Raw genomic sequence first — 22,883 nt, 5'->3', positions numbered from 1 at the left:
TCTGAGTGGTAGTTTTATGTTGTCCAGCCACACCAAAGCACCCCAGTGGAGGGCACTGTGTGCCACTGATGTGACTGAGGTCATGGGAATCAGAGACATGCCCTTTCTCCCACACTAGTTTTGAGCTTTGGATTTCCCATAGACATGCCAATTCCTCCCACCCCCTTCCAAACATAAACACACCCCAAATAAAAACCAAGCAGTAGGAGAAAATAGATTGGTTTGGGTAGTCAAAGTTGAATAGTGTTTTCTTGGATAAGGAGAGAAAAGAATTCCTCCCAGTAGAATTGTAAGTTACTGCCATTAATTTCTTACTCAATGGCATTTGTGTAGTTATGCATGAATATATTTATTTATTAACTCTTGAAATATTTTAAAATAAAAATCCAGGCCTATATTTAATATTCCAGCAGTTGAACTTCATGGAATTTGAGAAAAGACCAGACTTAATTACTTCATGATTTTTAAACTAGCCGAATCATGTAGCTGAAGAAGAATATAAACACTTCCAAACAAATTATTATTTTTCTTAGCTGAGTGAAGAGAGCTTTATTTTCTTTGTTGAAGAATTGTAGGTAATTTTTTTTAGTAGTTGGGGATGGGGTGAGGGGCTTAGTGTGTGAAATGAAGTATGTAAATTTCTGGTGGGAGAGGCAGTTTCCTGAAATTAGGATGTTCCCCACAGCACATGATTTTCTGCTTTTAGCAATTTTCAGGAGTTATCCCCTAAAGGCTGTCAGAATCAAAAGGGTTCATTTCTATTCCATTGGCAGTGCAGAATCTATCAAGATAGCTTTAGGATTTCATATTCTGTATCTGCCACTGGAATGTGAGCAGAACATTTACAAAAGAAGTATTAATCACAAATATTTTTTCTGTGATCATGAAGCAAAGTACAATTGGCCAATTATTACTTCAAGATTTAAAAACTCTTACAAATGTAGTGATATTGCTGTTATATATCATATACATATAACATATGTGTGTGTGTGTTGCTCCCTACTCTCTTAGACCTCTCTTCTTCCCCATTTATTACTATTCCAGTAACACCTCTCCCCCAAGACGCTAAATAATTTTAAGACTGTTTCATAGACCCATAGGTTTGGAATTGGAAGGGACTTTAGAGACCAAGAAGTCCAATGCTGTCATTTTACAGGTGAAGAAACTGAGACCCAGAAAGATTGTGACTTTCCCAGGTCCATACAACCTCTGTATACATACTTGGTCTTTCTTGATTCCAAGTTATATGCTTTATCCACTGTGCTTCCTTTAATGAGTATGATATTTTCTTCTTTCTTTCTTTTTTCTTTTTTTTTCTTTCTTAAATTCTTTCCTTCCTCCCTTTTTCCCTCCCTCCTTTTTTCCATCTCTCCTTCACTCTCTCCCTTCCTCCCTCCCTCCCTTCTTCTTTCTGTGCCTCCCTGACTCTTTCTTCCTTCCCTTTCCCTTTCCTTCTTCTTTCTTTTTCTTTTCTCTTTTCTTTCTTTTCCCTCTTTCTCTCTCTCTTTCTCTCTCTCCCCCCTCCCTCCCCTTGTTCTCCCCCTCTCCCTCTCTCTTTCTCTCTCTCTCTCTGTCTCTCTCTTTCTCTCTCTCTCTCTGTCTCTCTCTCTTCCCTCTCCTCTTCCCATCCATACCTGTTACTTTGCAACCAAGGTTGTGAAATCATTTTATAATTGAAATTTTTAGATAAACATAATTTGCAGGATATATTTAGTTCACTACATAAAGGGAAATATTTTCTTTTTTCTGCTTTTTTTTTTTTTTTTTTTTTTAAAGGTGACTGGGCATCAGCAATGGGTAGTGATATAAATACTGAATTTGGAAAAAGAGGCCCTGAGTTCAAATATCTATTTTGCTATTCATTACATGTATGACCTTGGTCAAGAATCTTGATCTCTCTGGGCTTGAATTTCCTTATCAGTAATGATAAATAAATAAATAATTGAAAATTAAAAAAAAAGAATGGGTTGTATTAGGTAATCTCTGAAGGTCCCTTCTATCTCTGTCTATATTCTGCCTTGTTTCCATTCTCCTTTTGGCAGGGATATAACAAAAATCATACTTCTAAAAAAATTTCTGCTGTCTAAAAATATTCTTAAATGTTATCATTCATTTTTTGGTAACCAATTTTTTATATTTTTCAATATCTTTCTTCCAATTTTCTAAAAATCTCCCATGCTTCAGCTATAGGCCATTTCTATTTGTTCTATCTTCAGTGAATAGTTTTGGTCCATATAATGAATCAGTTTTTTTGGTAGGCAGCCTTTCAATTCATACATTTACAGAAAATATTTCTAATAAATAATATTTTACATTTTCTTTTAGTTATAATGATTATATTCTTTTGCTTTCTCTCTTCTACTGTGACTACTTTGGTTTAATAAGTGAAAGAAAAAGGATTTTCTTATCCCCTTTTTTATCATAATTTATTGTAGGAAATAGTGTTTTGAAGATATTTCATTTGACCCTTTTCACACTTTGGGAGGTAGGTATTACATTTTACAGATGAGAAAACTGAGTCTTTGTGAGGTCATATGACGTACTGATTGCTACACAGTATCTATCACAGATGGGATTTGAACTGAGATCATTTTGGCCCCTAGAGTGATCTTCTGTCTACTATATTATACTGTCTATCCTTTGTTAAATTAAATATGAAGAAAACCCTAAATTCTTTGAAGAAGGAAACATATTGAGCAGGTATAATAATAATAGCCATCCATTTAGGTGTAATGAGCTGATGGATGTGCATATTATCCAAACTAATTAATAACTACATATTAGTTAGTATATAACCATCTGTGGGTAGCTGTTTGAGCTAAGTTGTAAATGGCATATACAGAAACAAATTATATTACCCTGTTTTTTTTAAAGGATTTTAAAAAATTACTAATGTTCACAGAAGAATATATTTGAAACTATCATTATTAGACCAAATTTGGACCAGGAAAATACTGGAATTTGTCTTAATTTTTTTTCCCAATTAATTCTTTAATAGTATCAATCTCATTCAAATTTGTCTATTATACTAATAATATCAAGATTGTATAAAATAGTCTCATTTTCTCTTCTCACTTTTTCTTCTCTCTTTTCCTTTTGTGCCATTTTTGAACTGTTGAGGGAGTTTTAACACTCATTTCAGCCATGACAGGCAGCAGAGTGTCATTTGTGACTTTCCCTCAATTTTACAGAGATCATGGAGGAAGGGAAGGGGTTAAGACTGTCAACCCCTAACAGTGCTTATGAATGTAATATGGTATCTGCATTAAAAAAAAATCTTGTTTGAACATTCTGGGCTCTCACATAAACCTTTTAAACACATTCTATATTTTAAACTACATATTTTTCATTATGTATTTTTGAATTCTCATTACTACTTAAAAATTATTTGGAAAAGTCATTTAGTTCATAGAATTGTGATCACAAGTAGCTAGCTTGTATATAATTCATCTTGACACTTGTGAGTTTAATTTCCATTGGAAGTTACTGGTGCAAATAGCACAGTATGGGCTTTTCAGAATCTTCCCCCATCATGTTGATAGATAGGGTGCTAATTAGAACTGCTAGATAGTACTCTGCAGTGATTTTCAAAATTTTAACTGTAGTATAATCTAATTTTATCTTTATGTGCTTTCTATTTCCTTATAGATATTTAAAAATTTTTAGGAAATATAAAAATACATTGAAAATTGTATTTTTCTAATGGACCCTAAAGAATAACAAACAAATATTTCCTTTATATAACATTCTTTTAGATAGTAAGATATGTAGCGAATATATTTCCCTTTTACTAGCTTGTGAAGACCTCTAACAGTAGAAATCGAGGAGATGCTTTTTATTTCAAACCTCTATGTTTTATACAAAGTTTGTGTCACCCTAAAAACAGGAACAGAAAACTATGGGAAGCCAAACTGGAATAGGGGAGAAACTGGGAAAGGATAACTTAAATAACCTAGATATGTTCAAATCCACAGGTCCCAATGGCTGGCATCCTAGAGTACTTAATGAATTGGCCGAAGTCATCACAGAACCGCTAGATATCATTTTTGCGAACTCGTGGAGGACTGGTGAGGTGCCTGAAGACTGGAAAAGGGCACAGATAGTGCCTTTCTTTCAAAAAGGGAAAATGGATGATGACCTGGAAAAATACTCATCAGCCAAACTTTTATGCTTGGAAATATTCTGGACTAATCAACTTTGTATAACTGGGTGCTAATTTCTAAAAAGCAAGAAACAAAAAGGCAATAAAACTCCAATACTTATTTGAAAATGTTTTCCACCCAGTTCTGCAAACTCTTGACTGTTTAAAAGGAAGTAGGAAAAGTAAATGAGCTTGATTGATGTTAGTTAAAGTTTTAGAAAAATAGATTATTAATCACAGTAAAAGGAATAAGTTCTTCACATTAGAGTATAATTAGATCATTCTATATTAGTTATTTTATCTTTTAGCATAAAACTCTTTTTTTTCCCTCTTTAAAGGATAATGCCATATTAAAAATATCCTGGGAAGAAAGATGACCTGGTCAGAAGTACAAAGAGAAAAAATGACCAAGAGCTGTGTACATTATGGCAATAGTGGCAAGACTGCTGGGCTTGGATTTTGGAGACCTGAATTTGTGTCCCAGTGTTGATGCTTATTAGATGTGTGGGTGACCTTGAGCTAGTATTTTCATTACCTTTCTGTGTTGTAATTTTTTCATCTGTAAAATAGGCACTATCTATTTCAAGAGGCTGTTTTGAGAAAAAGTATTTTGTACACCTTAAACTGGTAAAGAAATGTGTTATTACATGTGCAAAAGGATAGAAAGGAATTTCATCCTGGCTATTGTAAAGGGGCTTAAATTGTGGGAATTATGATTTTAAATTATGAATTTAATTGTGGGAATGATGATAAATGTAAAAGAAGCTCTGTTACTAACCTGCAATGGCATTTGGGGCAAAACCCTTTCTCCACTTGGGGGCCCTAATTTTATCTTTTATAGAATAAGAAGATTGGACTAAAACAGCTTAAACTTTTTTTTCCATTTGTAACCCCATTTCTCCTGATAATTTTTTCTTGATCCTGGATATATAGGTATATATATATATATATATATATATATATATATATATATATATATATATATATATATATATATATATATATATATATATATATATATATATATATATATATATATATATATATATATAAATAGTTTAATGATAATAAATCATGATTTTGTGACTCCCCTACATTCAGTTATGAGATCCCATAGGCAGTCATGAACCATAGTTTAAGAAACTGGGGGCTAGATGATATCAATAGGCCATGCAAAGTTAAATGATGCTCTATTGTATACAGAGTGTTTCTAGATGAGGTAAATGAGGCCCCAAAGACATTGTCACTTTCTTCAGGTCACTTAAATCTTTTTAAGTTTTTATATTCTGATTCTAAGTAGTCCCATGTTATATTATGCCTTTTTAGGGTGAATAGTTTGGTGAAGACAGCATATCTGCATGTAAGATATTGCAATGTATAGATACATGGATAAAACTAAAGATGCCTTGGTAAGAGAAGAGATATCCTTTTAGTTTCTGTCATGTCAGACACATGAGATTCACTTAGCTTCACAAATATACTCTATGCAGCTGACTGACTGGAAAGCAGGAGTCAGTTATTCTGTGCAACCTGACCTCATTCTACTTGCCAAGAAGCCAGAAGTGTTGAGTAGTTTGGCCCACTCCATGTTAAGGTCTGTCCCTTCCATGGGAACAGAAATCCATGATTTCTACTTCTCGATGTATTCTTGTGTCCTTAGCCCTTACTACAGTCTCTTGATGTGGTAGCCATTTTTGCTAGTTCTGCTTTTTAATGGATAAAGGCAGGTAGGTGACTTAGTGGACAGAGTGTTGAGCTTGGATTCAGGAAGACCTGCGTTGAAATCTGGCCTCAGATACTTCTAGCTGTGTGACCTTAGGCAAACCATTTAATCTCTCTTTGCCTTAAGCCACTAAAAAAAAAGGAAATGGTGAATCACTCCTGTATTTTTGCCAAGAAAACTCAATCTTATTGGCATGCTATGCTCTATGGGGTCATGAAGAGCTGGACACGACTGAACAAGAATAAAGGATTCAAGATGCTAGTAAATGATAAAAGGTGACAATATCTAAAAACTCTCTTCTTAATCTGCATAATCAGTTTCAATATTCTTCAGCTGAGAAATATTTGAGACTGGATGATAGGTACAATCTCATATTAACATTGTCATGAGTTGATATGGACTAGAAGAGGATGTAAAGCGTGTTCCTTCGGCAGGCAAAGGGTTGGATTAGATGGCCTCTCAGAGAGTTTCTAGCTCTGGCCTCTATGTTTTTAATCTCAAAGAGAACAGGGACACAAAAATGTTATGTAACCAGCCCAATTCTCCTCAGTGCCTTTTGCTCTCTGGGAATCAGTTAAACACAAAGAGAAGCACAGTAATTTGCAGGTCACTAGGATAGCATTGAGTGCATTATTGCTATTGTGATCTAATTGAGTCAAATAATTCAGTTTCAGGGAATATTAGATACTTGGGGAAATCATGCTTACTGTTGTTATTTCTTCCTTAAATATAAATATAATGCAATTAAGTCCTTTAAGATATTGAACTAGACCTTTAAAGAAGTCACATATGTCTTGTGACTTTTCCCAAATTAATTAGAATTTTTATGTGGGGGAGGACAGAATTTTTTTTTCCTCCAAGGGTGGGTTTGATTTTTACTTGGACTAAAACTAAAATTTACTGTAATGATAAATGAATTCATGTTTGAGATCTCCAGTGTCCTAATTGCTTTTTGTTTACACTTCTCTTTTAGTCCTATCATATTCTACTTTGTATCATACCTATTTGTAAACATATATTTCCTTCTCTCCACAAACTGTAAGCTCTTTAGGGGCAGGGACTATTATTTTTCAGCTTTATGTCCCTATTGTTGATTACAGTGTCTCTTGGTGTTTAATAAAGATTTGTGAATTGGGTTGCATCAAATCTCATTTTCAGGTCCATGCTTGTGGCCGGGCTACCGTCACATGCAGGCATGCATTTGCCTGTCACTGTAGAACTGGTTACTATTTTAGAGACTTAATTTCCCAAAAGGTCAGTGTTCATTCTCTCATAGAGAACATGAAGTAGGCTTTGCAACATGCATTGCAACAAAATAATGCTGCTTTCATTCATTTTAAATTTAATATATTGAGAGTATAAGAATCCAGTTTAAGTATCAACTTATTTGTCTCTTTTTGTTTTTATTCAAAATGAAAATGATACAATGATCTATCTAAATGAAGGCTCTGTTAAAAGAAGGGAGGATATAAGGAGAATAGTAGGTGGGTTTACTAGAGAGAAAAAAATTTTAGCTTTAAAAAAAAAAGGAACCTATCTGAGAGAGGAAAGCTCTGAACCATGAATCATCTTGAAACTTATTTTTCTTTTGATATTAAATCAAAGTGATATTCCATTGAACAGTATTAAGAAATTAAATTATAATTGCTACTTTCTAATAGGAATGGGTCCTTGAAGATAAACTTAAAATGTAACAATTTCAAAATAGCATTTTCATCTATATGTTATTGAAAGCCATTTAATTTTGGCAATTATTGGCAATAAACATTGCCAAGGGAAATTGACCAAGGGAAATAAGGTATCAGGGCTATAAAGATTATCTTAAATCATTATTTTCATAGCTCATAACGAGAGCTTGAGAGGCAATATGGTATAATGTCTGCTTTGGAGTCAGGGAGTCTTGGATTCAAATCCTGCCTCAGATTCATACTAGATATGTGATCACATGGAGATCACTTAACTTCTCAATGCCTTCAGCTAACTATATTAATTACAGAATACAGAGCAATTTTTCATCTGTATCAGTGGAGCTAAGAATTTCTAATACTGATAAAATTATAAGATACGAAATTCTGAAAGAGAGGGAGAGAGAGAGCTTTAATTATAGACTCCCCTCCCCCACTAAAATTGAATTTAGGAATATTTTTAAATGTTTCTCAAGAATTCAAACTTAGAGATGTGAAATTAATTATTGACTTGTTTGCTTATACTTTTTTGACCTTCAGAGAAGGGAGTCCATAAAAATAAAATGACTGTCTCTCATCCCCTACTGAAGCATGTGTTTTAGTCCAATAAAATATATAGTATTTACCTTCTGCTGAAACAGATTTAGTGCCTCCAAAAGCATGCCTTTCCCTTTCTCTCCTTAGATCCCCAAACCTGCCAAACCTTATTAGCTTAACTTCTCTAGCAAAATTGTTCTTTAAGCATGAATAGAAAACATGAATAAGATGTAATTTTAAAAATTCCATCCTTTTTTCATACCAATTTTTTTTAACCATATTTGCCTGCTGTAAAAAAGGAGAGTTATCATCATTATTTTCTTTCTTATAATTTGAACTCCAGATTTGAAAGGCATATGTGCAAATTAATGAGTGGCATTTTCATCTGGATGCATTATAATGATTATATACCAGCAAGATGAATGATAGTCTCCATACAATTCCTTCTAGAAGGAAACATATCCAAGGACACAAGCTGAACATAGAGTAGCAGCAATGTTTTCTTATATGGGAAGGAGAATCAGTTACATTAGTGAATTTTCCTTGCAAAAGTCTTCCTGTACTAGATATTGAGGGGGGCAGAGAAGGGAGGGGAAAGGATTGAAGTGAGATGTAATTAGAAAGGTGAAAAAATAAGTCTTCAACAAGAAATTCCTTTCTGCTACTGTAATGTTTTACAAACAATATTTAATTAAGGTTCATGTTATCGTGTTCAGGCAAGTAGAGAATGCTCTCTAACACACAAAGGAAAAGAAGGATAAAATCTAGAATAATCTTTGCAATAATATACAGAGGGGCCCAGATTTCAACTTCTAGTCACCTTTATAATGCATGTGCCTAAATAAATGTTCAGAAATTAAATGTAGGTCAGCTAGTACCAACAATTTTGTCAATGTAATAAAATAATAGATGCCTTTATTCAAATTTTTTAAATTGTAGAAAAGTATTATGTTAAGGATCAAACCAATTTTGTTTTATGTGTTCTATTTCCTTTTAAGGTTTTCTTTTATAAAAGATAAGCTTTTAATTTAGTTACCTATATGCAACACCTAAGGATTTTTGATTTTTCATTTTCCAGAACTGTGCTATGAGAAGCTATCATGAATTTAAAATATCTTCTTCCTCATAAAATTCTTAAAATGAAAAATATATAGCCTAGGAGCAGAAGATGTTGGGATGATAGAGATCATATAGAAGAGAAAAAAACAGAAAAAAAAGTAGTGACTCTTCTTAGTTCAAACAGATAGATAGTAGATCTTCTGACTCACATATATTATCTTACTGTTTCCTTTTTTCGTTGCTAATACAATAAAATATATATTACTAATCTTACATTAATGATGAACAATTAATGACAATGAAATAGAGTTCTTTAAAAGAACAAAACTAAAGATTGAATATGGAGGTAAGAGAGATGGGACAGAAAAAAAAGTGTTAGTATGTTGATTTTCTTCTTTATTTCTTTATTTATTGATCTTTGCTTCTACATGTACCTGTGATTTGTGATATAGGAAGTTCTACATGAAGAAACTTTTCTACTGATGTGAATCAGCACCTTATACTACTAACAAGAAGACGGAATTCTCTGAAATTTGGTGACCTGCCAAAGGCTATACGACTAGTATACTAGATAAGAAAACTTGAACCAAAATTATACTGATTTGGAGGCTGGCATATCTTGTACTGCCTGTTAAATCTTTTATGCTCTTAACATTAAGCGTCCCTTTTTTTTTTTCAATAAGAAACCTCCCCCCACCCAACATTTTTTACTTTGAAAGGAAATAAATGGGTTAAGTTTCAATTGAGAGCTGGCTTTTGCTTTTTAACTAGTTTGGCCAAAAGTTGTTCTGCTGAAATATAAGGAAGGAAGTAAATTTTTAAACACCATTTTAGGCAGGAAATGTTTTTATTTTTTTAATAGATGTATTCTGCATTACACCCTGAGAAAATATGCTACTTTCCCTTCTTTTTGAGAGAATATACTGGTCATTTTGGCCAGAAAATTCTGGCTTTTAGTAATTTTTAATTTATTATTTTTTTTTAAATGAAAAACTGCTTTAAGTACTTGCAAGAAGAAATAGGTATGTCACTTGGGCCAACAGTTAGACTTATTGTATCTTTTTGTTTCATTAAGCTTAAAAAGAATTCCAGTAAACCTATATTTGGTTAAAATCTCTGTTAGTACAGAGGTATTAAAAAATACAATATCTTACTTATCTCCTCTGAATGAAAATCAGTTTCTTTCTATAAATCTGATCAATAAGAACCTACATAACATTCTTATTTTCCATTTTTAAAAAATGGGGATGTGAAGCACTCTGGGATGCCTGTATGTAATAATAATTTTATGGATTGTGTAAATTTAGTTGCTCACTTGGCAGGTTGGAAGCCAACCAACAGTACTACAATCCTCCATTATCACTACTACCCAACCAAGATCTGAGAAAGTTATTTATCAGGAAGGATGACAATATCAGTATAGATGTAGCTATCCATTACCATTAAGTGATATAATCCTAGAAATCACTCTTGGATACCAGGCCTGGCCAGGTGCATGGAAGGTATGCTGGAATCTTCCAACTGTTCATCAGTTTTGTTTTTTGTTTGTTTGTTTGTTTGTTTGTTTGTTTGTTTGTTTTTTGTTTGTTTGTATTTTACCACATTGGGATTAGACCAGGAAAATAAGGAGTGAAAATTTAAGCAGGCCCCTTCAGTTTTAATCACTAGATGTTTTCAAATTCAAATATCCATTCCTATTTCCCATGTTCTGAGAATTGAGATAGAATTTGACTACCATTCACTGAGAGTGTCCCAATCCATTGGTACTCTTATCCATTGGAACATTGTTCATACTATGACTACCAAACTTCCATTTCTTCTCTTGATCTCTGAATCAAAAGATATAAAATCATAGATTGAAGAGATGAAAACTGTTTTTCCTTGCTACTTTTCCTACCTCTCTTACTCTTATTTTTTTTTTTAGATGTATATGAGCCTTTCTGCTTAGTTCCATCAAAGTCTCTGAATTCTCTGTTCATCACAAATCTTTACCAGTCTCTTAAGATTTCTTTCCTTCACACTCTTTCCATCTTTGACTCATTGAAAACTAGAGTGATAGAAATGGTCATCTGGTTAACGAGAATGCACTGAAAGCATGTACTTCACATATATTATGTTTTCATCTTATTTAAAACCAATCTACCATCATCACTGAATTTGAAACAATATCGTCATGTCTTGTTCTCTCCAGTTATACTTAAGTTTATCAAATCTATCTAAGCACATACAATATTTACATTACGTGCAAATTTCCAATAAATGTCTTCCCTTTCTCTTTTCTTTAGACTTTAGAATCTTAATTCCTATAGCTATCATAAAATAATAGTACAAGCCACTGTATTTCTTAAACCATAATTCAATTCAATCCAAAAAGGTAAAAAGGGAAATCCACATGGAAAGAGTACTACATTTATAGTAAAAAAATCAAATAAAAAGGTGTGAATTAGTTAGAGTCATGTGACCATGTATAAGTCATCTACCATCACTTAACATAAATCTTACCATTACCATTAAATTAGCAATTGTATTACCTATTGCACATGGTTCTTAAACAGATTAAATGAGACACATAAGCATTTAAAGTATTTTGTAACTATAAAGCATTATACAAAAGTATGATATTATTAATGACATGAATAGCAATATTAATAAAGTAGAGAGGAATTCTTATTTACTATCACTTTTTCATGCTGGGTAAGTCATTTAATCTGTGTCATATTTATCCTTTACAAAATAAGGGTTGACTTACATGCTATATCAGGTTTCTTCTATTTCCAACATTATTATTTTTACCATAATGTAATCATGGACTATGCTAAACCATGGAATTTAAGGTGAAGAGGGATTTTTGGAAAACCAATCTAAGTCTTTCATTTTAGAAATGAAGAAAGTGATACCCACATAGATTATATTTTGACTCAAATCTAAATATTCTTATTTGATAACCAGCATATTTTACAAAATTACAAAGACGGAAGAAATTTTCTATGTAGGACAGAATGATTTGTATTGTTAATAAATTTTTTTTATTTGATCAGGCTTTTAAAATCTCTAACCAAAAGACATAACTGGTGGCTATAGACTAATAGTAAACCATATGCTGATCTACTGAAAAAAATTAATTTAAAAACTAAACCTAGAACAATTTATAAATGAAAAATTTCCCCCATTTGGTAACCCTGAGGGACAGAGTGCATTTATTTAATTAAGGGGCACTTATTTGATCAGTCTTCTCTAAAAAAAATGCATTAAAATGTTAATAACAGAAGGTCTGTGAAATCTCATTTTTCTCTGTTGAATAACAACACAAAATGTGAATTGTATGCATGTTGGGTTCATTTAGTAAAGTCAGTTAATTTTCATGAATATCATTTCAACTTCATTTTTAAAAATACTCTCTTAAAAAAAATTCTCACTAACAAAAAAAAAAAAAAGCCAGTCTTTGGGTGGTGTTATTTCCTAGGTTCCTCTTCCCCTCTTTCTTTCTCTTTTATTTAAAAGACTGATGAACTGGAGATGCAATTTCAAGTCTGATTGTTAAAGTGAGTAACTGAATGACTTAGATAAATTACCTTCCTTCCTTTCAATGTTTCCATATGTAAAACAGAAGATGAAACAGCCTTTACTTACATATCTTTTTGAATTGTAAGGCATGAGATTTGTGAAAAGCCTCAAATCCTTCAAAAGAGAGTCTGGGTAAGATGATAAACTTTATTTCAATGAATCTCTGACTTTATCTAGGTGAGCATTTCATCCCTTGGTACAGATTGGGAGTCATTCCTGCTGCCCTATGCCTTTCTTATTCATATCTGCCCCCCAGATTCTTAATAAATGATTTAGTTAGTATGCTTGAGGTCTTTCCTCAAGTCTTAACTTTTTGGAAAAATTAAATATTTATAATATCCTAAAAACTTCATTATTCTCATCACCCTCTGTCTCCTTTTCCATAACTCAATGACATTTATTGTCGATAGGAAGGGAGTGGAACAAAAATGAGAGCCATTTTGTATAATTATCTATTTCAAGGTATTTGGGTAACTAATGATTTTCATCCATAAGGCAATCAGCCTATTGGTGATGAACCTTTCTATACAGAGTAGTCTCAGTCTCTAGGAAGGACAATACTTGAAATCTTTCTTGCTAGGGTTACTCACCTCCACACCAAGATGAGACATGAGGATAGGGTCTTTTTTAGTAGTTCTATTAATATTATACATATTTGCAAGATAATAGTAAGCTTATGTAACACCATTGGCAAATGGCACTTTCCCCCAGTCTCCTTCTTAGGTATTGCTACTTCAAGTATGCTTTTGTCTTTCTCACCTGATTGCTAGTAATTTCAAATTTTAAATCTCATATCTGACTTGGCAAATTCCACTTTGGGATCTATAGCCTTAAGTGTAGCTTAGTTGCTAATTAGTCCCTTTGGAACATGGTTAGATGCCATGGAATATAAACTATGAACATATTTCATAAAAAATGACATTTTGGTTCTTTTAATTTACAGTAAATTTTTAGTGCATGATTATGTTTTCCTTTATATTTTCATGTTAAAGATGGTTATGAAATAATTATTTCCAAAGGACATGTGAAAACACTAATGGACACTTGCTTGAATTTCTCTTATGACCCTTCTTCTTAGTCTGAGATGTAAACAAACCCTTGATTGGGCTTTTCTAAAATAAAAATTAATCACCAGTATCATTTTAAAGAAAAATCACCTGTCAACATTTATTTCCATGCAGCTTTCTAAGTAAAATACCAAAATATATATATATTTTTAATATTTGCAAATAGCTTTGAATGACCTGTACATTGAGATAGAGTAGCTCAGAGTTGAAGAAATTCCCAAGGTACTCTAATTCAATATGTACCTAAATAGCAATCTTTCTAATTTCCAAAATATCATCATCCAACATTTTCTCAAAAATTTCTCTTTAGGAAATTCACTATTTCCCAGGTGACCTAATTCTATATTCAGAGAGCTGGTATGAAGAATTTTCCTAACATTGAACCTAAATTTACCTCTATACATTCTATACATTCCTTTAGTTTCACCCAATGTTTAGAATGCTATATATTTTCCATAAAACAGTTCTTGAAAGACTTGAAGATATCTATAACATCTTTCTTATAGCTAAAGATTCCTTTTTCCTTCTATTGACATTTGAATAGCATAGTTTTGAATGCTGTTGACATATGGTTGTTCACCTTTGGATATGCTATGTGAATGGTTATAGTGTATGAATAACCTGCCCAAAATGTCCATAGACTTGAACACAATATACCAGATAGACCGTGTGTAAGCAGAACCATCTATTCTAGAACCTAGGCAATTAGCTTTCCCAGTGGATAGAGTGCTAGACCTGGACTCAGGATGATCTGGGTATGATATATGATCCCGGATACTTTTTAGAATGTCATTCTGGGCTTAACCTCTCTCAGCTTTAGTTTCTTCATCTATAAAATGAGAATGATAATGACACCTATTTTTCAAGATTCTGTGAGGTTAAAATGAGATATTTATAAAGTACCTTGCAAACTATAAAGATATATTCAAACATTTAACTATTAGTCACTGTTCTGGACACTATACATCTCAGTCCAGCTTCATTAACTTTTTTGACATTCATTTCATACTCTTGATTTATTGACCAATAAGATGATTTTCATCCTTTGATAATTATTCTCCTGAGATTATATTTGGAAAAATTTAAACTCTTGTTTATTTATTCTAAATTTGATTTAGGTTATTTAGGCAAATTGCTTTTTTTTCCTTCTCAAGAAAAGTGTCTTTTCCAAACAATTCCTTCATTCAGGTTGTGAAAAAAATTAAGAAGTATTTACTGAGTACCCATCTGCATTTTGTTAGATATTGGTGTTAGTCATAGAACAAGCAAGCACATGATCCTGGTAGAAAATGTATGCATACAAATCAATTCCTTGCAAATTTTTTCTTTTCTAATGTGTTGAACTCAATATAAGAGAATACTAAAATGTTTAGTACAGGTCATAATCAAGTGTAGTATTTAGATGTGCTTTGAAACTAAAGTGTTTTGCATATATTAGGTGGGGTAGGACAATTAGGGATTATTATCTTCATTTCATAAATGATGTAACTAAGATTCTTAGAGCTTATGGGACTTGTTTATGGTCACATAATAAGTCATTAAGCATTAGAGACAAGAATTGAATCTGCTTCTTCTTGACTTCAACAAGTTCAGTATTCTGCTCATTCTGTGTTCATGGCTAATTAACAAAGGAAGGGAAATCTTTGTTGGTGTATCCCCCAAAACCTTGCACTGTACTTTATCTGTCTATGAATTTTTGGTGTAAAGCACTTATTCATGCATATGACAGTTCTTTTGTTAGTTTTTAGAGAAGATAGAAAACTATCAAATCTAAACTTGGAATTTCCCCCCTAACATTTAGTATAAGAATATATGAATATTTGCTGAATTTATTTCTGAGACAAAGTGGCTTCATTTATCTAAGATTATGGGAGACTTGAAGTGAAACCTCAAAAATGAATAGGATCTGAATAAGTGAAAAAGAGGAGGGACAATATGTAATGGCCCAGAGAATCTTGAGGCTCCCTCCCCCTTTGCTTTTCTTCATCTCTTTTTCCTGCCTTGTACTTTTACCCACCATTATGTGTTCTAAAGATTGACAAGCTCTTTAGACATTTCTACCTATAACTATTCTGAGAACTAGTAGTACTTTTAGGGCTTTTTTCTAGGCTCATTCAAGTTTATACTGGTGTTTTTATATCTTGCCTCTGATCTTTTTATTTTTATTTTTTTTCTGTAGGCATGCACACTGCATTGGTTATGTTTGATATTTTGCCATTTCTTTGTATCTCACACAGTTCCCTGGAGCCAGGGATACTTTCAATTAGGGATTTGAGCATCAGCTTTTAGAATTTTGTATCTTCATTTTGGGATTACTGTGACTTCTACTTACTTTAATTTTGTCCAGAGGATGCTCAACTTTATTGTTAAAATATTGTAAAACACATCTAGTCAAGGTGGTAAACTGTCCTTGGTTAGTAATACTGGTGGCTTAGTATGAAAGGTGAACTGAGGAATAGCTTCTTTCCCCTCTTATATTTGCCCTGGGACCTGAAAATTAAATTGAACCAGTTTGAAATCTACAGAACTCTCCTTAACATGCCACCTCACATCTTCTCCTTCCTCATTCTCTCTTTTTAAAAAGACTCTTAAGCTGTTATGGAAACTCTTCTTAGGTCCACTGAAGTGAAAAACTAAATTGAAAAAAATCTCCATTCTTAGGTGACAAGTCCTTTTATCTTGTATTAACCACAGGTTAAGAGTTAAGAATTAACCTGATAATATTTACCATTTTTTCTCCAAGATGATTTTTCTTCAAAAGAGAAACCAAAGAAATAGGTTGCTTTATCCTAATGTACAAATTTTTTTATTATTATCTCAGAAAATTTTCTATAGAATTCTCAATTTAGTCATGTAAATATTAATAAATCAATCTTGAATTCTCCATAGATATATATTACCCATTTTAGTGAGCTCTTGATAAAGCAATTTAGTAAATTTGTTCATTTAATAAATTAATAATAATTTATTGACATGCATAATTTCTACATGTTTATATAATGCAGTCCTTTACTTCCTAATATAAGTTTAAATTTTACTTTAATGAATTATTTCTTGATACAATCCTTTTTTCCCCATCCATCAAAAAAGTGAGTCAAGCTGTGATTTTTTAAAACCTATCATTAAAAAGAACTTAATTCTAGGAGATGATGGATTCAGTGGCCTAAAGCGTAGTTTTGAAAATCATTAAAAGCTTTGCCTTGGAGTATTGGACCCAAGTTACTGAACTCTTGTGTGATCTCCTTTCATTTTGTTTCTGAGCTGGAAGCTAGATGGGCTCAGTGATCAAATATATCTTTGTTGGCCTAAAATCTGGTTCATCAACTCTCTTCTGATCTTATACCATAATCTCCTTTCAACTAAGCTTGATGAGTAACTAAATTAACTCTGAAAATCTTGGAATCCTTCTTTTGGGACTAGCCAGAAGCAAAGGGTAACCTGGAGGGGACAAGAGTGGTTTTGGAATGAGGAATTGAATGGTAGCTGTATGTTTAGAAGTCCCTCAACCCAGAACAGCAATAACCACATGTGGTAATTTTCAGCTTAAAGGAAAGTAGTCAGCTTGCATGTGCTTCTGAAACTGGAGCAAAGTGGTATGTGGGCATATATTTAAATCTAAGCATTTTTAAAATATTAAACTACAATGTAATCTTAACCAATAAGAAAGAGAGAATAAACTGAAAGCTATAAACTTGCTTTAAATAAATTATTACAAAAGGCTTATCCATCAAAATAATAGACCTATTAAATGGATGAAATTTTAGGAGCAGAGCTAAGCCTTTGACAATTCTTTATTATATAGAGAATTTTGAAATACAGTTATTTACAGAGTCTACTATGCCGTGTTATATATAACAAACCAGTTTGAGGAGCCACAATGAAATATTGTGCATTTAATATACTGCTTGTCAGGGTAATGGTTTCCCCTCCCTCTATCCCCAGCTTTCTCTGTTTCTAGGACTTTGATTAGTTTTAGATTTCTACTAAGTCTGTGAGATAAGATTAGTAGTTTTAGCTTGAAGGATTTAGGGATCCTTAGAAAAAAGTAAGGGAGGAAAAGGTATTTTATAGTCACTGGGATCACCCAAGGAGTTAGATAATGAGTGCTGGGTGTTAGAAATAGTCAAAAGGTTGAAGTAATTAAGGATTGACATAGTAAAAGTAAAAGAGATTTAATTGAGATGATCAGATCTTTTTATTGCATCACTAACCAAAAAGTTTTATTATTAAAATAAATTTATCTTTAGCAAGTTAGATATATTGATTTAAATATGTATTATTATATGGCAAGCACCATGTTAAAGGATAAGGACATAAGCAAAAGTAAAGAAAAAAATCCTTCTCCTTTAGGAATTCATAGTCTAATGAGAGAAAATAACACATAGAAGAACTTCTAAGGAGAACTGGAAGAATCTAGGCAGAGTGAGGTCAACTATGACTCAACTTCTTTCTAAAATACTAGTCATGAGGACAGAGTTACCAATGAAGAGACTGAGATCAAAGAGCTGACTTCTCTTTGGAAGCTTCTATGTCATTTGATAAAAACAAAACAAAACCCCAAACTTGCTTTATTATAGAAAATTCACTTTCAGTGGGGAAATTGATGGAAAATTATTCAGAATCCTTGGACCAGAAAAATATTGTTTTCTACTCTATAGCTAGTCTCTGACAATTCTCCCTTGCTCAGGGAGCATTTTGTTTCTCTCCTTCTCTAGAGGATGAGGAGGGGCTATAATATGGGGACACTGTCTAGGGTGAGAGGAGGAGCTACATAGCTCAAGAACATTAATCAAGAATATTAAAGCTTTTTTCCCCCCTAGAAATCAAGGAATTCAATCTTTCTAGTGAAGGCTAGTTTCCCATTGGGTGATGATGGTTCATGAAGTTTTTTTCAGGTAAGTGGGGTGATGACCCCACTCTTTCTTTAGGGAGGGGACAGCTTGGCTCCCTGGGACATGGCAGAGTTGTCCAGGACACCAATGCCCAGCAGAATTTTTGTCTGAGGATGCTCTTGGCACAAAACTCCTGCGAATTGACAAAAATTAAAGTTTTTGTCATATCTTTCTCTCTCTTATGGATGCCCATAGAGAATGGAAAAATTCCTATCGAATTGGGAAAGCTTCGGGGCTATAATACCTAAAGACTCACCTTTAGACTGTCTCTTAAGCAGAGATTTTCTCTGCTTAAAAAAAAAAAAAAAAAAAAAAACAAAAAACAAAAAACCTCAAAACCTCAAAACTTAAACTTGAACACTGAGCTGAATTGGGAATTATTCTCCCTCCACCCATTAGCATTTCAATGCACTCCCAAAAGTGTTTTTTTTCTCTCAAATCCTAGTACTGACTTCTGCCCTCAGGCAGAAGCAGCTGACCCAGACACACTTGGTGGAAATGTCTCTAAGCCAAAAACCCTCCTAGCCTAAGGAGAAACCTGGGACCCCCCCAATTTTTTCAGGGTTCAAGGTCAATATATTAAGGCCAAAACTAATTAAAGCCAAAACTGGAGGAGTCCATTTTGAGCCCTTAATGTTTCTCCCACTCTGCTGTTACAAACATGATTGCTTGTTAATGTCCTCTTTGTAGAATTTTAAATGGACAAATCCTATGAGTATTATTAGCTCTATGTAGTTCCATGCTAATTTTTAGAACTACCTGGTATGTTTTTATCTCCCCAGCCTAATTTCTTTTTTGTTTGTTTTTTTTTCTCAATAGTATTTTATTTTCCCACATACATGTAAAGAAACTTTTCAACATTCATTTTTATTGATAATAATTTTTTTTCCAAAATACATGCAAAGATTGTTTTCACCATTCACTCTTGCAAAACCTTGTGTTCCAAATTTTTCCTCCTTTTCTCCAAACCTCTCCCCTCCCCTAAATCTATTTAGCAATCCATTATAGGCTATTATGGTTATATACATATATACTTGTATGTGTATATATATATATATATATATATATATATATATATATATATATATATATATATATATATATATATGTCAAATGTGTGTAATTCTTTTAATAGCTCAGCTCAACTACTGCTTATATGAAGTCTTGGGAAATTGGGTGGCATAGTGAATAGAAAGCCAGACTCAGGAACATACAAGTTCAAATCCATTCTCAGACACTTATTTGTGTGACCTTGGACAAGTCACTTAATCCCATTTACCTCAGTTTCCATATCTATAAAATGAGATAAAGAAGGAAATGGCAAACCATTCCAGTATCTTTGCCAAGAAAACCCCAAAAGGGGTCACAAACACTTGTACACTAAGATTTGAATACACTTATAGACTAAACAACAAAATGTGAACTCTTACCTCATCTCTTCTATTCAAATTATGTTCCATTTATTTTAAATATCCTTCAAAGTGTACATGATATCTCCCCCCTATAGAATGTAAACTCCTTGAAAATAGGGAAGATTTTTCTTTGTCTTTGTATTCCTACAGTCTATCAAAGAACCAAGCAAGAGATGAGTGTTCGAAAAATACTTTGTGATTGACTGCTTATCATATATTGCAATGGTCAATGGCTTGTTCATTACCAAAGTGACTGCTGAACTCATGTCATGTTACCATTTCTGAAGAGTTAGCTTTGCTTTTCATTTACTTAATAATCCTTCATCCTTTTTTCCCTAAGTTCAAGGACATCCTTTTAAAAATAAATATATAAAACAATCTACTTAACAACAAAAGTAAAGCCTGAATCACCTCTTTGTTGAAAAGAGTCACATCGATCATAGTTGGTTATCCCATAATCTTGTTGCTATTGTGTACAATGTTCTCTTGGTTCTACCCATTCCACTTAGCATCAGTTCATGTAGGTCTCTCCAGACCTTTCTGAAATAATCCTGCTGATCATTTCTTACAGAACAATGATATTCCAAAACATTCATATACCATAACTTATTTAACAATTCCTCAACTGAGGGACATCCACTCAATTTCTTGCTCCCACAAATAGGGATTCTACATAATTTTTTTTTTTTTTTGCACATGTAAGTCCTTTTCCCTTTTTTATGATATTTTTTTTTGGATACAGACAATACAGGACACTGCTGGATCAAAAGGTATGACCAGTTTGATTGTCCTTTAGGCATAATTCCAAAATTGCTCTTTAGAATGGATCAGTTCACAACTCCACCAATAATGTATTAGTGTCCCACTTTTCTTACATCCCCTTGAACATTTATCATCTTTTCTTATCATCTTAGCCAATCTGAGAAGTGTGAAGTGGTTCCTCAGAGTTTCAACATTCATTTTTGTAAGACTTCCACCCAATATGTATTTTAATATGTATATTAACTTTTAAAATACACATTTCTTTATTAATCTCTCCCTGTTGAGAGAAAAAAATCAAAACAAAAGGGAAAAACCATGCCAGAAGAAAAAAACAGGAAAAAAAAAAGTGACCAGAGCTTGTATTGATTTGCATTGAATCTCCATAGTTCTTTTTCTGGATACAAATCACCTTGGACCACTGAACCGTTGAGAAGAACCAAGTCATTCATAATTGATCATTGCACAATCTTGCTATTACTGTGTACAATGTATTCCTGGTTTTGCTTGTTTCACTTAGCATAATTCTTGTAAATCTTTCCAGGCCTTTCTAAAATCAACTTGTTCATTTTTTATAAAACAATAATATTCCATTACTTTCATATACTATAATTTTATTCAACCATTCCACTATGTAGCACTAATACTATATGCCAGGCAGAATACTAAGGGATTGATTTTCTGACTTAGTAGTGGGGAATGAAAGCTCTCAGTCTCTCGTATCATTTCAGCTCAATATGATCAAATCTAAGAACCTACTTACATTTTGCTTTCTTGATTTTTATTTTAGATTGAAGTTTATGTTCATTTCTATAGATATATTTTTGGGAAGGTATGTTTTGTTTTTAAATTTTGTCTTCTGATCACAGAAGAAAATGTTTTATGGAGTTATGTTTTCAGGGGTCTCCACCCCGTTCTGGGACCTAAAACCAAAGTATAGTGGCCCAAGTTTCAGTCAGTGGTGGCAAAATAGAAATAGCCCTGGGATAGGTCTAAAGGGCTCTCAATTCAAGTCTTTGTTCTGTTTGCATAACTTTAAGCAAATTATTTTACTTTGAGTCTCCATTGTCACAACATAAAAAAAAAAAAAATTGTTCCCTACCTATCTCCCAAGGTTATTTGGCCAGGTGAGGTAATAAATGTGGGAATTTTATAAGATTAAAAAAGTTCTATCTAAATATCAGCCACATATATTGTATCTAGCATATACTATAACATATTTACTATGTATGGGAATGCCTGCCATCAAGGGGAGGGGGTGGAGGAAAGGAGGGGAAAATTCTGAACAGAAGAGAGTACAAAGGATAATGCTATAAAAAAATTACCTATTCATATGTACTGTCAAAAATGTTATAATTATAAAATTAATAATAAAAAAATAAATATCAGCCATTATAAATACTATTGTTAGAGACTGGACTGGACTATCCTCTTGACTGGATAGGCTAACGGGAATAATAGTAGTAGTACTAGTGATAATGATAAATATTTCCATAGCATTTTAAGCTTGCCAAAGCACATTATATATTTATCTGATATAACAATCCTGTGAAATAAATGCTATTAATACTCCCATTTTGCAAATAAGGAAGCTGAAGCTTAGAGGCAATATTTAAAAGTAGACTTACCTCTAATTCAGAACTTTATTTACTCTGCCTCACAGAAAAGACTCTAATGAGACAAAAACTTGGGGTAAATTCCAACTTGAACTAGTAGGAAATTTATGTTATACACTATTTTAAAATAATTCTGTTTTAATTAGTATTGTACAGTAGCAAAAGAGCTGATCTAAAAGCCAGGAATTCCTGAGTTCGAGATTTCCCCATATTGTCCTATACCAAACCTATGCATTTATAACTTTCTTTTTTTTTTTTTTAATAATTTTATTTTTTTCCCAATCACATCCTATGTTGCTTTCAAGAAATGGATTTAAAATACGAATAGCATAAAACAGAGGTTACATTATTAGACAATAGTTCAAATGAAAAAAATCTTAGTTTTGGTGGACTACAAATATGAGTCAATATTGGAATGTAACACCTTA

The 22,883-nt window shown here is 32.7% G+C and overlaps 1 protein-coding gene across 2 annotated transcripts in view; it reads left to right on the top strand.

Moving 5' to 3' along the window:
* Window positions 1-22,883, top strand: part of SAMD5 (sterile alpha motif domain containing 5) — a 479,697-nt gene that overhangs the window by 25,435 nt on the left and 431,379 nt on the right. Inside the window, exon 2 of one of the 2 annotated variants that reach the window (XM_074309597.1) lies at window positions 3,975-7,010. The exons of the other annotated variant lie outside the window; for it this stretch is intronic. Within the exon in view, the coding sequence (XP_074165698.1) occupies window positions 3,975-4,037 (63 nt within the window). The 3' untranslated portion in view covers window positions 4,038-7,010. Of the gene's footprint in view, window positions 1-3,974; window positions 7,011-22,883 lie in introns of those variants that run through there. 2 annotated transcript variants of the gene reach the window in all.

Source organism: Sminthopsis crassicaudata, chromosome 4 (assembly GCF_048593235.1).
Source record: "Sminthopsis crassicaudata isolate SCR6 chromosome 4, ASM4859323v1, whole genome shotgun sequence".
NCBI classification, from domain to species: domain Eukaryota; kingdom Metazoa; phylum Chordata; class Mammalia; order Dasyuromorphia; family Dasyuridae; genus Sminthopsis; species Sminthopsis crassicaudata.
This window is presented reverse-complemented; position numbering and strand designations above follow the sequence as displayed.